This window comes from Pteropus alecto, unplaced genomic scaffold (assembly GCF_000325575.1).
Source record: "Pteropus alecto unplaced genomic scaffold, ASM32557v1 scaffold11, whole genome shotgun sequence".
Lineage (NCBI taxonomy): Eukaryota > Metazoa > Chordata > Mammalia > Chiroptera > Pteropodidae > Pteropus > Pteropus alecto.
In genome coordinates, this window is record NW_006431956.1 from 440,266 (window position 1) to 453,314 (window position 13,049).

Consider the following 13,049-nt stretch of genomic DNA (forward strand, 5'->3'; position numbering starts at 1 on the left):
CACCACCCCCGGCACCGCCACCCCGGGTCCTGACGCAGCGCCATGCTTTCTTACACGGCTCTTTAAGAGTCTCCTGCTCCACTGACTGCGCCAGCCAGGCGCTCTTACCAAGGCCTTTTAGATTAGATCAACTCTTAAAACTAACATTCTTTGCGAAGAAGTGAGATCGTAGATGGGTTTCTAACGGACTAAGGAACATTATTTAACCACCAAATACTGCTTCGCATAATATCCTGCCACCCTAAAGAGAAAATCCATAAGCAAAATCCACAGTTGTTTCAGAAAGATGTTATAGATGTGTTTACATTTAACTATCTAAATCTAAATTCTGTAGTTTTAAGTTTCAGTATCACATAATTTTGAGTTACCAGGAAAACAGTAGTTGTACAGTATCTGATCTTATAAAGAATTTTATTAATTTGATTTTATGTAATAAAATAGATAACAAAAATTACTTTCCTCCCAGCTAAACTAACTCTGCCTTTCAAATTCACTGGGAAGAGTACCTTTCCATAGACTTTTTAATTGAAATTAAAGATTTTGTGATTACTAAGAAGTTAAATTTGTTATGCTTTGACCAAGGAAGAGGAAATAACCTCTTTCCAAAATGTGGAACAGAACTTTCTGGTGACTGCTTTGTTTCTGGTTCGCGCTGGCACACTTACTTCGTGAGGTAATTCTATCTCCATTCAAACAGAAGACTCTTTGTACTGTCTTTACTAAACAGAAAGGAATGCCTCATGCCAGACCTTCTGCCCAGGCATGTGTCACTTCAGTCTTGCACACTTGTGTATTGTAAAGGCATTCACACATGTCCTCGGCCACACAGTGTGCCATTTTGCTACATATCTTAAAGGTTTCTTTTTCAGTTCATTTAACATTTGCACTTGAGTGGCTTTATGTTCAGTTTTACTTTTGGAGTTAATTATTTGCGGGGGAAGGGCTGGTCTACAGCTCCACCTCTTAAGGCCTTCGAGGGCTCGAGTGGATTATTTGCAACCCCCTGCGTTAGTGGGTCTCGTTTTTCTCTGATTTGTGTGTCTCCCATCAAGAACTTTAATAAGTCCAGTTGCTTCTTTGACTTTTCAGATCATTTAAGTTTCTCTGCAGAGAATTTTGACTCTACCATTTTATTCTTAAATTGCTCTAAATGGATTATTTTTACTCAATTTCCATACCTCTTTTTCATATGACTTCAGTCATATCAAAGAATTTTTAGAAAAACATATTTCATCTAGCACTTTTAAATGGTAATTTTATCTTTAAGTGCGAATTTTCATATAAAATTTTAATTATATATCTTTCTGAATTCTCATCAAAATTATTTTGTCAAGTATGCCACAATTGTCAAAGGCATCAAGTACAAACAAATAATTATACTCCATAGATATCATAAAGGATTGGCGTGTTTTTTGGTCGGGCCTTCTTTACTTCAGTAGCTGTGTGAGTCATCTAATGGTATGCCTCCATTTTCCTAGCAGGAACATAGGAAAATGTAGTTTGTAAAGTTTTGAGATCCTTGAATAAGAGGTGATATATTTGCTATGCTATTATTATTAGTTTTAAAAATAATACATGTACAATGATAACTATTTCTCATTAATTTGTAAATAATTTCCCCTTAAGTTAATAAATTAAATATGTGAGAGGGGATCTAATTATTTATAAATCCCAACATTTCCATGGTAAGTGGAAATATTTCTAAGAAAAATATTAGTAATAGCTAAAACAATAAGATGTCGCAAGCACTGTTCTGAGACCTTTAAACATATCCTGTTTAATCTTTATAACAACTTCAAAAGAGTTCTCCTATTAACCTCATTTTGCAATTGAGGAAACTGAGGCCCAAGATGTTCCCTAGCGAGCACCTCTGCTTGAGCACTTCCCAAGACAGGGGCCTCACCGGCTTCAGAGCCAGCCCATCCCATCATCAGACACACTCACTTAAGGCTGTTCTCGCATCACACTGAAGCGTTTAAGGGGGAAATGATGTGAAGCCTAGGATCTGCTTTAAAATATTCCAGTGGGGCGAGCACGAAACATAGTGCCACCCCAAAACTGTCGAAGCTGAGCGGTAAGTACTTGGGGTTCATTATGCTATTCTCCACCTTTGTGTATGTTTGAAATTTTTCATAAAAATGTAGTTTCTTAAAAGTCGAACTCTATATCATACTAAAAAGTTTTACAGGATTTTAGAATCTAATTTGCTTGTCGATTTTAGTTTTTCTTATGTTTAATGATAATACTATGTTCTCGGTGATATTCAGATATTTGGCCTTTCTTAGACCGCTTATTTCTTTAATAAATTACTACTGCTCATTAGTGTTCTCAGTATTTTAACCTAATCTGTTTTTGTTTTTACAGGAGCCAAGCAATAAAAGAGTTCGACCTCTAGCTCGAGTCACATCCTTGGCCAATTTAATCTCTCCTGTGAGAAATGGAGCAGTCAGACGCTTTGGTCAGACGATACAGGTACGTGGGGCCTGGTGGGGAGCAAGCAGTGTAGTGAGGGGCGTTTGACAGAAGCCTGAAGCTCGTGTTTTTCTTTGCGCTGTACAAACAGGTTTACCTTAATGTACTTACACATAAATTTTCTTTTTGGAATATGCTGGTAAGAAATATTGTTACCAGAACATACTTAACTTGATTATATGCGCATCTTATATCAAAGCATGGTCGTGGATAGCTTTTATTCCCTAAAAGGAATTTTGGCTGATCAATATTTCAGAATGATAAAGTTTAGATAAGTGACTGTTTTATGCATCGAGAAATTCTCAGAACTTTGTTTTTAATTTGTCTGATTTTTTTAAGAAGAAGGAATAATTACTGTATCTTCCAAATCTTTTCTCCTTTGTTTACCTCTGTTTTCTCTTTTAAGTCATTTACCCTTCGTGGTGATAGCAGATCCCCAGCTTCTGCCCAGAAGTCATCGAGCAGATCAACAGTCCCCACACCTGCCAAAAGGAGAAGCAGTGTCCTGTGGTCAGAGATGTTAGACGTCACTATGAAGGAGTCTTTAACTGCCAAGGAGATCCGGCGTCAGGAGGTTGGTTGGCGTCCAGCAGCAAGGCCATACATGTCGGCTTTCACGCAAAAAAATAGTCCCTGTACTTTGAACATATGTTTTGACAGGAGACTGGCAAATTAATGCCCGTGGCAGACTCAACTTACATTTTTGTGTTTGAGTGGCAACTCCTAACACGTGTTGAGTAGCACTTTGTGACAGGTGGCAGTCAGCAAACTTAACAACTCTAATGAAAGGGTAAAATCATGAAAGCTGGCAGCCTCTTGCTTGAGATTCCATTCTGAATTATAGATTTCAGACTGAGTCACTTTAAAAGGCACAGTTCAAAACATTAGTTAAATAATGGTAAGTGTCAGTTGTATCTAATGACCTGTGGTGTTTGCTGGATTTTTTTAGGCAATGTATGAAATGTCCCGAGGTGAACAGGATTTAATTGAGGATCTCAAGCTTGCAAGAAAGGTCAGTAAGTAACTTTTGATCATATGCCCTAGTTTTTAAAAATGACATTTCACAAGTTCTAAAGGATAGTTTTTTTTACCTTTAGAAGAAGAAAATTAGAAACTATCTACTGGCGAATACTTTTTTTAGATGAGGTTTGTTAGACACATCTCTTCAGATGTGAGTATCCGTAGGAGAGTCTGTTTGGGGACTAACATACACTTTAATTTTATGTGTAACATAGAATCCACGCTAGCTCTATATAGTTAGTCATGCTTGCCTTTAAGTACAGATCTCTCATCATGTTTTATTTGCTTGGTCTCTTTGTGTGACACGTTTCTCCCCCCCGATAGGCCTACCATGACCCCATGTTAAAGTTGTCTATTATGTCAGAAGAGGAACTAACACAAATATTTGGTGATTTGGACGCTTACATACCTCTGCATGAAGGTAAACTATGCTACTTAATTTTTATTAGTATCCGAACAGCAGTAATACAAGTAATTTTAAGTCTAAACTACTAATTTAGTGCTGAATTATTTAAAAAGTAAACCAATAATTGGTGTTCCTGCTTTTTTACACTTCAGATCTGTTGGCAAGAATAGGAGAAGCTACCAAGCCTGATGGAACAGTAGAGCAAATTGGTCACATTCTTGTGAACTGGGTACGTCACGACTCGTTTAGATAGTTTTTACAGGTCTGCCATACTTGTCATTTTTGATGAGTATCAGATCGCTTTGCTGTAGTAACTGGATTCTAAAGACAGATAAACAAGGCATTATAATTGAACAAATTTATGCACCTACAAGAAGTTACCATCTCTGTTTAAAATACTTCATGAATGATGCAGTTTTATTTATTTTAAAACTGTGTTCCTCCTTGGACACAATTCAGACAGTATATGCCATTAGTTACGTTCATTCTTTCTGTTAACATCCGCGTGCCTGCCAGATGCTGCGCTCTGCTCCAGAAGGCATCGCTGCAGGGTCAGTGATCAAAGACAGTGTCCGCGTTTATGATCTAGCGAGAGGATAGCCAAGTATATGAAGGCTCAGTGTTGGTGACAGATGTGACAGGTGTCCCAGGAATACAGAAGACTAGCATCTAACAAGGCTGGGGGAAGTAGAAGTCGCAAGTCTTTGATTAGGTTTAGCCAAATTAGGGAAATGGGGAAAGGTGGTTCTGATGTCAGCCCAGAACACTACCCTTCCCCCACTGTTAACTGCAGGAAAATGTCAGCTCATTAAAACTTTCAAGAATAGCTGTAAGTTTTGTTTCATGTTCACAGGCTTACTAAGGGACTAAATCGCAACAGGAACTTACACCCTTATTTCTGTTCTTACTCTCCAGTTGCCAGGTCTGAATGCCTACAAAGGCTACTGCAGTAACCAGCTGGCAGCCAAAGCTCTTCTTGATCAAAAGAAGCAGGACCCCAGAGTCCAAGACTTCCTCCAGCGGTGTCTTGAGTCTCCCTTCAGTCGAAAACTAGATCTTTGGAGCTTCCTGGATATTCCTCGAAGTCGCCTAGTCAAGTATCCTTTACTGTTAAAGGAGATTCTTAGACACACTCCGAAAGACCACCCTGATGTTCAGCTTCTGGAGGAAGCCGTAAGTAGGCCAATGAATGATTCTTACCCTGCAAATTTATATGTTTGCTTGCTTTAGAAAAGTGCACAATGACATACTCAGATTTTTTGCATATTGAATCAGCGTAGTGAAGTGTTCTGTACGTTAGTGTACTGTGCACTAAACAATAAAGATGTGACACATACTTGTATTGTAATCAGTAGACTGGATTCTAATCTGGTCTCTTTCCCGGGCTAGCTGTATGACTTTGGGCAAATCTCTCAATTTGATGCTGTTTCTCCATCTGTGAAATGAAGGGACTGACTGAATTAACTGATTTCTAGAATCCCTTCAAGGTTTACAGTAATTCTGTCATTTTAGTGAGATGTTTTAGCCCTGTAGGATAAATTAATGTACTGAAAATGCTTCATCAATTTTTTGATAATTTTTAGGTATTGATAATACAAGGAGTTCTCTCTGATATCAACTTGAAGAAAGGTGAATCCGAATGCCAATATTACATTGACAAACTGGAGTATCTGGATGAAAAGCAGAAGGATCCTCGAATTGAAGCAAGCAGAGTACTGCTCTGCCATGGGGAACTGAGGAATAAAAACGGACACGTGAGTGTATCTCGGTGCTAACACGAAGTGAGGTTTCACTTTCCTTTCCAGCCCTGTTTAATCTTCCAACACAAATTATGAAGCAGGCTTGTAAAATAAATTCATCACCTAACGAAGGAAGGTTACTCGTTTTTATTTTATGTTATCAGCTTGGATAAAGCAAACGTTTGGATTCTCTCGTTACAGAATGACTTAAATGTCTCAGGAGAATCGGTAATACTTTTTTTTTTTAGTTCTGAAGCATACATCTTGTTTTTCTAGGGGTTCCTTTCTAAGTAAATTATTTTATAATTTTAATAAAACATTCAAAAATTTTTTTGCAGTTTACTGTATAGTGATGGAAGTCGTTTTTAGACAAATTCTACAGCAGATTGAATGAAAGCAAACTTATTTTTCAAATCTTAATTACAAAAATACCTGCTAGAACTAAGTGTAAGAGTGGATGGCATTTTTGTTTCATGATGTGCTTTTCAGAAGCCCAATTTATAAGCCGAGGTTCTCTTTGGGAAGAGTTGAAATCTGACATCTCTGATTTCTCCCGTGAGTCCTAATGTTTTTAAAAGTTTAAATCTCTGTGGGATGAAACAGACCCATTAACATTTTGCCAGCTTGCATTTTCTAATCCTTGTTAGGAAGCTGGTAGACAGTCCTGGTGTTGCCAGTGACGTCACACCGATGGCCAAGGCTCTGGGGAGCAGCATTTACAGAGCTGCTGCTTAGTCTGGGGTCACACGCCAGTACACGTGTCTGCACAGTTTGAGGTTAGCATCACTCTCCAAGTGGAGCCTGCCCTGCCGTGGAGTCACCGTCCCTGTGGGGTCACTTGTAAGGGGCTTTCAGCAAACAGATGTATGAAATCAGTCATGTCAGATCAAGTTACTTTAGCAATGGATTTGGGTGCCCTAAAGTCACAAAGTTCCATACTTAGGAAGCTTTGTTTCCTGTTTCTCCAGAAACTTTACATTTTCCTGTTTCAAGACATCTTGGTTCTGACCCGGCCTGTTACACGAAACGAGCGTCACTCCTACCAGGTGTACCGGCAGCCAATCCCGGTCCGCGAGCTGGTCCTAGAAGACCTGCAGGACGGAGACGTGAGGATGGGAGGGTCCTTTCGCGGGGCTTTCGGCAACTCAGATAAAGGTAAGTCCACGAGTTTTAAAGCAGTTTACGTAGACATTGCTCAGAACCTGAGCGAATTTCATTTTAGTCTAAGAATTCTCACGAAGAATTAAAAATGACGTGGGTCCCCTGGTCCCGTGCCTGTTGCTCTCACTGGGCTGTCAGGCGCTGCACGGCTCTGACAGCAGCAGCTGTTTCTGACAAGTCCCGAGTAGGCTTCGTTTCAGGTCTCTACCTAATAGAAGTGCGTGTCGTGTAAATACCAGCACCCCGTTAAGATGTAGGACCCTCTTAGCCTAAAATAAGCCTTTTTTAAGTTAGCTTTCCTTTTCTCTCCATTTTTATTTCTCTAGCTAAAAATATCTTTAGAGTTCGCTTCCAAGACCCCGCTCCGGGCCAGGCTCACACTCTGCAAGCCAATGATGCGTTCCACAAGCAGCAGTGGTGCAACTGCCTTCGCGCCGCCATCGCCCCTTTCCAGCCGGCCGCAGGGCCGGCCGGGCTGCAGGGTCTGCCGGAGCTGCACGAGGAGTGGGAGGGGGGCAGCCCCTCCGCCGGGGGCGCCGGGCCCCAGAGGAGGGCGTCCACCACGCCCAGCGCCCCCCAGGTCGGAGTCGGTGGGGACGCTTCAGAGCGCGGCTCCCCGGCGCACGCAGCAGACGGCGTGAAGAGAGTCAGAGCGCCGCGGACGCAGTCGGGCCCCCGGAAGGCGAGGGGCAAAGCCGAGCCCGGCGGCCGGCGGAAGGAGACCGTGGTGTGAAGGCGCCTAAACGCGCCCCGTCTGCTTTCTCGCCTGGCGAGCGTGGGCGCGCCGCAGGGTTGCTTAGTACCAGTCTTAACACTTCCTGTGTTTTGGGTTGGTTTGGGTGGTTTTTCCTTTTTCTCTCTTTTTTTTTTAATGGCAGCTAAGGGTATATATACAGGTTACTGTTAAAATGCAATTTTTTTTTTTAGATATTTTCTCAGATTTAGAACATTCAAGCCTGGTGTTTTTAATCAAATCAAATAGGTTTTCTCTTCATTCTGCATTCGTGACTTTTCAGTACCAACCAACCGTGATATTTACAATATTTGCCAAAACTTAGTATTGCAAATACTGGGATTTTACCAGTGTTTCTTTGATAAACTTTGTGTGCAGAATTTGAAATTTTAACATTGGCACCTAAAATGTGGAATACTTGTAATATTTCAGAATTTTTATCAAAACATAAGTTCCTTGGAAAACAAAGCAAAAACATAAATAGGTTTCCCATTTTGTCAACTGGAACACTTTATATTTGTTTTTCACTGCTCAGTCCTCATTTCTCAGTCATTTAACCTGCCAGTTATTTAATTTTTTTTTTTTTTACAGTTTTTAGTATTTGCTTTTATTTTTTTACTTTGATGCCTTTTCAAATCGGCACATCTTTAAAGTATTTTTCTTGATTAAAAATGGGTGTGCGTTTGTATGTATATATATATATAAATATATGTTTTTTAAATCATATTAACTTTACCAAGTGAAACCAAGCCATACTGTTTTTGAGCCAATTAAGAAAATTGCCATTTTTAAAGTGTAGCATTTCAGAGTGGTAAACACACATGAAATGACCCGGTATCTCTGGACTGCTGAAAGAAAACGACGTTAAGGATTTTGTTGAAAGTTTTAGTGTTCGACAAGCAAGAGGGAGGCCGTTGACTGGTGATATGTAAAAAAAAAGAAAAAAAAAAAATAGGAAAAAGAGAGTAGTTTTGTCTTAAAGTAAAAATGTCTGGTTGTGCCAGAATGTGGAAGGAGATAGTAAAAACTAAACTCGAGGGTGTGTAGTAAGTTGTAGAAGGTTGGGGGAAGTGGACCTTATTTGCCTTGGTTTACAATACCTGCAAATAATGGGTTTGAAAAGAAGCAATGAGGTATGTTGAAAATTTGACGGTATCAGATTCATAACAGGGAAAAAAAGACCGATGAGTCATTTACTATAAAGTGTTTCTGTTCACATGAGGTCGTAGTCTTTAGGGGTGAGGAGGAAAAGCCCTGTGTCCTGGCAGATTATAGTGGTGATCAGTTCAAGTAAATGTTGACAATTACGTGAACTATATATTTTGCCAGTGGAATGAAAATTGAAAAAGACTGTAAATAGATCCATCCAAATGATTTCTCTGTATAAATGAATTATACAATTAAAAAAAAAGAAAAAAGCACACACATAATCACCCTTAAAGCTTTCTTGGCTGATGGATGTTTGGGGGATGTTTGCCAGAATGTGTTGGAATGACAAAGGAGGTGATGGCAAGCCTCACAGAAGTTTTAAAAAATCATACATACTTAATCCTTTGAAATTCACTGATGAATAAGAAAGATTCACTTAGGTCGCTTTCTGCATCTTATTAAACCATTTAGAAGTCAGTGTAATCAGAAACAGCAGTTGGCTTCAAGACAACTGAACATCTGGCCACTGTATTTATGATAGGCTAATAACAACGCATCATTAATTTGATTAATTTCAGATTTTAATTTACGTGTCTCAGCTTCTTAACCTAGACTGAAGAGACATCAAGCACTTGCATTGTGTGGACTTAATTGGATTCTAAATTGAGCAAACTTTTAATAAGACGATCAGAAATATCCAGTGTCAACTGGACATTTGAAGTCCAATCATTATTATGTTTTTACATTTAACAGTAGTACTATGATTACAGTCCCCTTAAAGACACATGCTGACATATTTATCGATCAAATTGTATGACGTGTATGCCGTCTGGGATTTCCTTCAAAGTTACGGAGCAGGAAAATGATAAAAATGAGACAAGATTGACCATAAGCTGAGAATGACCGAAGCTGGATGAGAGATGCTGAGAATCTGTTTCACTCTTTGCATATCTTTGTGTATATGTTTGAAATTTTTCACTTAAAAGGAAAAGACTTAAAGAATTCCTGGTATCTAGTAAGTTTCCAGTTCAACCTGTCAACGCCCTCTGAGCCCCCAGCCTTCACTTGTCTAAGTAAAGGCAGAACATTATCAAACAGCCGCCTCTGCTACCGTCTCACAGAAACTCAAAACCTTTGGCCCAAATTTGACACTCGTATCCCCTCTGTTACGGCAGGATCGTCGTACCAGACCAGTCTGGGCTCCTGTTTAATTCACACGACCTTCCCCCCGCCCACCTTCCATTTCCCTGTGTCCCTCCCCGTCCAGCCCATTCTCTCCGACACAAGCGTGGAACCACACTCGGTGTTAGCTGAGGCAGCGAGAGGTGCATGTCCAGCTGTCCCCCTGAAGCGGCTGCATGCAGCTGGGTCCCGAGGACCCCGGCAAGGGCCAGTTTGTTAGCTGCATCCCTTCCTCTCGAGAAAGGAGCCAGCGCTGTAATGTCTGATACGTCTGATACGGTTCGTGCTGCTGAGTAGACCAGAAAGTAAGGCACAATTAGCTGTGTGCGAAGAATCCTGAGTACTTGCCCGAGAATTCCGATTTCTCCGTAGCTGCCATTGGGGGAGGGGAGAGGGTTTCCTTTTCCCTCCCACTCCCAGCCAGGCCAGCAGGGACCGGGCGTCAGGGTGCGCCCGAGCTCTTAGCCTGATGCCCTCCTCACCAGACGAGGCTTGGGAAAGTGACAAACTCGCCCAAGTGACTCGCCCAAGAGCATCATCTGGTGCGTGGCAAAACTGACATGACGCAGCAGCGTACCAGTCCTGTATGTGTGTGTCCAGCTCCCCAGAAGCCCCCCAGCCCCGCCCCAGGCCACCACCATTCAGGAGTCAGCCTCCGGGGGGAGACCTGTGTCCTTCACCGTGGCCCAGGCGTCTTGAGCCCCAGCTCGTTCTGCACCGTAACTCGTCGGCTTCCTCCAAGAAGAGCGACCACTGTGTCCCCCACCTCCAGGGGCCCACGCCTGCCGGGACCCCCAGCTTCCATCTCCCAGCAGCTTGTGCTCCCTTTTGGAATCACCGTCACCTCCAGCTCCTGTCCCAACGGTCTCCTTGTCCCCCGCCTTCCTAGCATCTTCTCGAGTCCTCTCCAGACCGCTACATGTTGGAAAGCTTCAGGGCTGCGTCCTCAGACCTCTTCTATGCTCCCGGGAACTCTCCCTCCCTGTGACTTAAACATCACCAACACCCAGCAACTCCCAGACTTCATCTCCAGGCCTCCCCCGACCCTGAGCGCCAGACTCACCACCCAGCAGCCTACCTGACATGCCCACTAGGAAGCCTAGCATATCTCACAGTCGACTCAAGAGAACTATGGCTTCTCCGACCCTAATTCTCTCCTCCCCTAATCTCCCCATCTCGGTAAATGCCGTGACCACCCATCCAATCCGATTCCTCTGACTCGCTCTCCCACAACTGCTCCGGCTATAAATTCAGAATCTTACCACTGCCCGCCACCTTCATTATTCCAAGTTAGTATTAGCAGCAGGAGCTCTGGTCCAAAGAACAGCATCGGCGGCCCCCCACACCTCGCTCTCACCACTCCCCAGTCTGCCCTCCACAGGACAGTCTTCCTAATGCAGAAATTAGCCCGTGATAAAACAGCAAAGTAAAACGTTAGAGCTTTCGAGATAACTTTCTGATGCTGAAAACCATTTTCATCATGGAAAATTTGGAAAATTCAGAAAAGTATTTTAAAAATTATCTGAAGAGAATGAGAAGACCCAGACTCCATAGACTAGAAAATATTTGTAAAAGACACATCTGATAAAGGATTAGTGTCTAAAATAGGCAAAGAAAAACCTTAAAACTCAAGGAGGAAATGAACAAACCAATTTGAATATGGGTAAAAGACTTGACCAGATATCTCACCAAAAAAGACATTCAGATGGCGAATTAAGCATATGAAAAGATGCTCCACATCATATGTCATTAGCAAAATGCAAACGAAAGCAACGAGACACCATGTATTAGAAGGTCGAAATCCAGAACACTGGGGGGACAAAGGCTGGTGAAGATGTGGAGCAGCGGAAACTCATCCATTGCTGGTGGGAATGCAAAATGGCGCAGCGACTCGGAAGACCGTCGGGCGGTTTCTTTCCAAACTACAAATCTACCGCGTGACGCAGCAGTCACGCTCTCTGATGTTTACCCGCAGGAGCTGAAAACAAGTCCACGCAAAAACCTGCCCGCAGGTGTTTATAGCAGCTTCATACCTAAATGCCAAAACTTAGAAGCAACCAAGACGTCCTTGGTAAGTGGATGAACTGTGGTTCATCCAGACAACGGGATATTGTTCAGCACTAAAAAGAAACGAGCCAGCAAGCCGTGAGACGACGTGGGGGAAGCTTAGGTGCGTGTTACTGAGAGAAGCCCGTCTGAAAGGGGGCATATTGCGTGGTTCTACCTCTAGGACATTCTGGAAAAGACGAAACGACAGAGACAGTGACAGATCAGTGTCGGGAGCTGGGAAGAGGGAGGGGTGAACGGGTGGGGCATAGAGGGTTTTAGGGCAGTGAAACGACTCGATGTGACACGATAATGGTGGGCACACGTCATGTTACATTCGTCCAAACCTGCAGAATGTCGTGCACCGGGAGCGAACCCCAAGGTAAAATGGGACTTCGGGTGACGTATCCATGGAGGTCCATCGGTTGTAACATCTGATCTGGGATGTAGAGAGTGGGGGGCATGCGTGGGGGGTGCAGGGGGAATACAAGAGGCCCACCCCGTCCACCTAATTTAGCTGCAAACCTAAAGATGCTCTAAAAATAAAATATTTTTTTTAAAAAAAGAAATTATCCAGACCAGAAAAAAAAAGGTGCCATTAGGAGTACACGTCCTTCAAGTCACATGAACAGAGACCAAATCTTGAATAATTCTGTACACGTTCTACAGACAAACACTGAATGTAAGCGCTTAGCAAAGTGACGCAGGCCTGTGTGGACGTCTGGGCCACAAGCCCTCCCTCTCAGACCACAGTTGCTCGGGGCGGCTGTGCATCCTGGGGTCAGGATCTCAGGCTTGACCCCCGGGCCCGCGGGCCCAGACCCTCACGCACCTCCAGCCCCTGAAGGTGTGGGCGTGGCCGTGGGCCTGCTCTTCACAGGGGTGGAGGGTCACGGTGTCACCCTACATCACGGGGCAGCAGCAACACCCCGTCAAGGGAAGGCAGGGGGTCCTAACCTCTTTTTGTCCTCCCCAGCTGAGTCTGGAACTCAACTGGTCCTTTGCAGCGAACCCGGGGTGGACCAGACTGGGGCTGGGCCCACTGCCTGCGTCTCTCCCTTCTCTCCTCGCCGGCTGGAGGAGAGTGGCGCCCGCGGGAGCCAGAAGCAGGCCCTGTCCCCCGATCGCCACGCAGCCTCCC

General features: G+C 43.1%; 1 protein-coding gene across 1 annotated transcript in view; it reads left to right on the plus strand.

Annotated features, from left to right (window-relative positions):
• The window catches only part of NET1 (neuroepithelial cell transforming 1), an 11,953-nt gene extending 2,992 nt beyond the window's left edge, over positions 1 to 8,961 (plus strand). The window contains exons 2-10 of the mRNA XM_006906940.3: positions 2,365 to 2,472; positions 2,879 to 3,046; positions 3,422 to 3,484; positions 3,817 to 3,913; positions 4,051 to 4,127; positions 4,814 to 5,071; positions 5,482 to 5,652; positions 6,606 to 6,792; positions 7,125 to 8,961. Coding sequence (XP_006907002.1) covers positions 2,365 to 2,472; positions 2,879 to 3,046; positions 3,422 to 3,484; positions 3,817 to 3,913; positions 4,051 to 4,127; positions 4,814 to 5,071; positions 5,482 to 5,652; positions 6,606 to 6,792; positions 7,125 to 7,531 — 1,536 coding nt within the window. The 3' untranslated portion in view covers positions 7,532 to 8,961. The remainder of the gene's footprint in view (positions 1 to 2,364; positions 2,473 to 2,878; positions 3,047 to 3,421; positions 3,485 to 3,816; positions 3,914 to 4,050; positions 4,128 to 4,813; positions 5,072 to 5,481; positions 5,653 to 6,605; positions 6,793 to 7,124) is intronic.
• Positions 8,962 to 13,049: the final 4,088 nt, after the last annotated feature.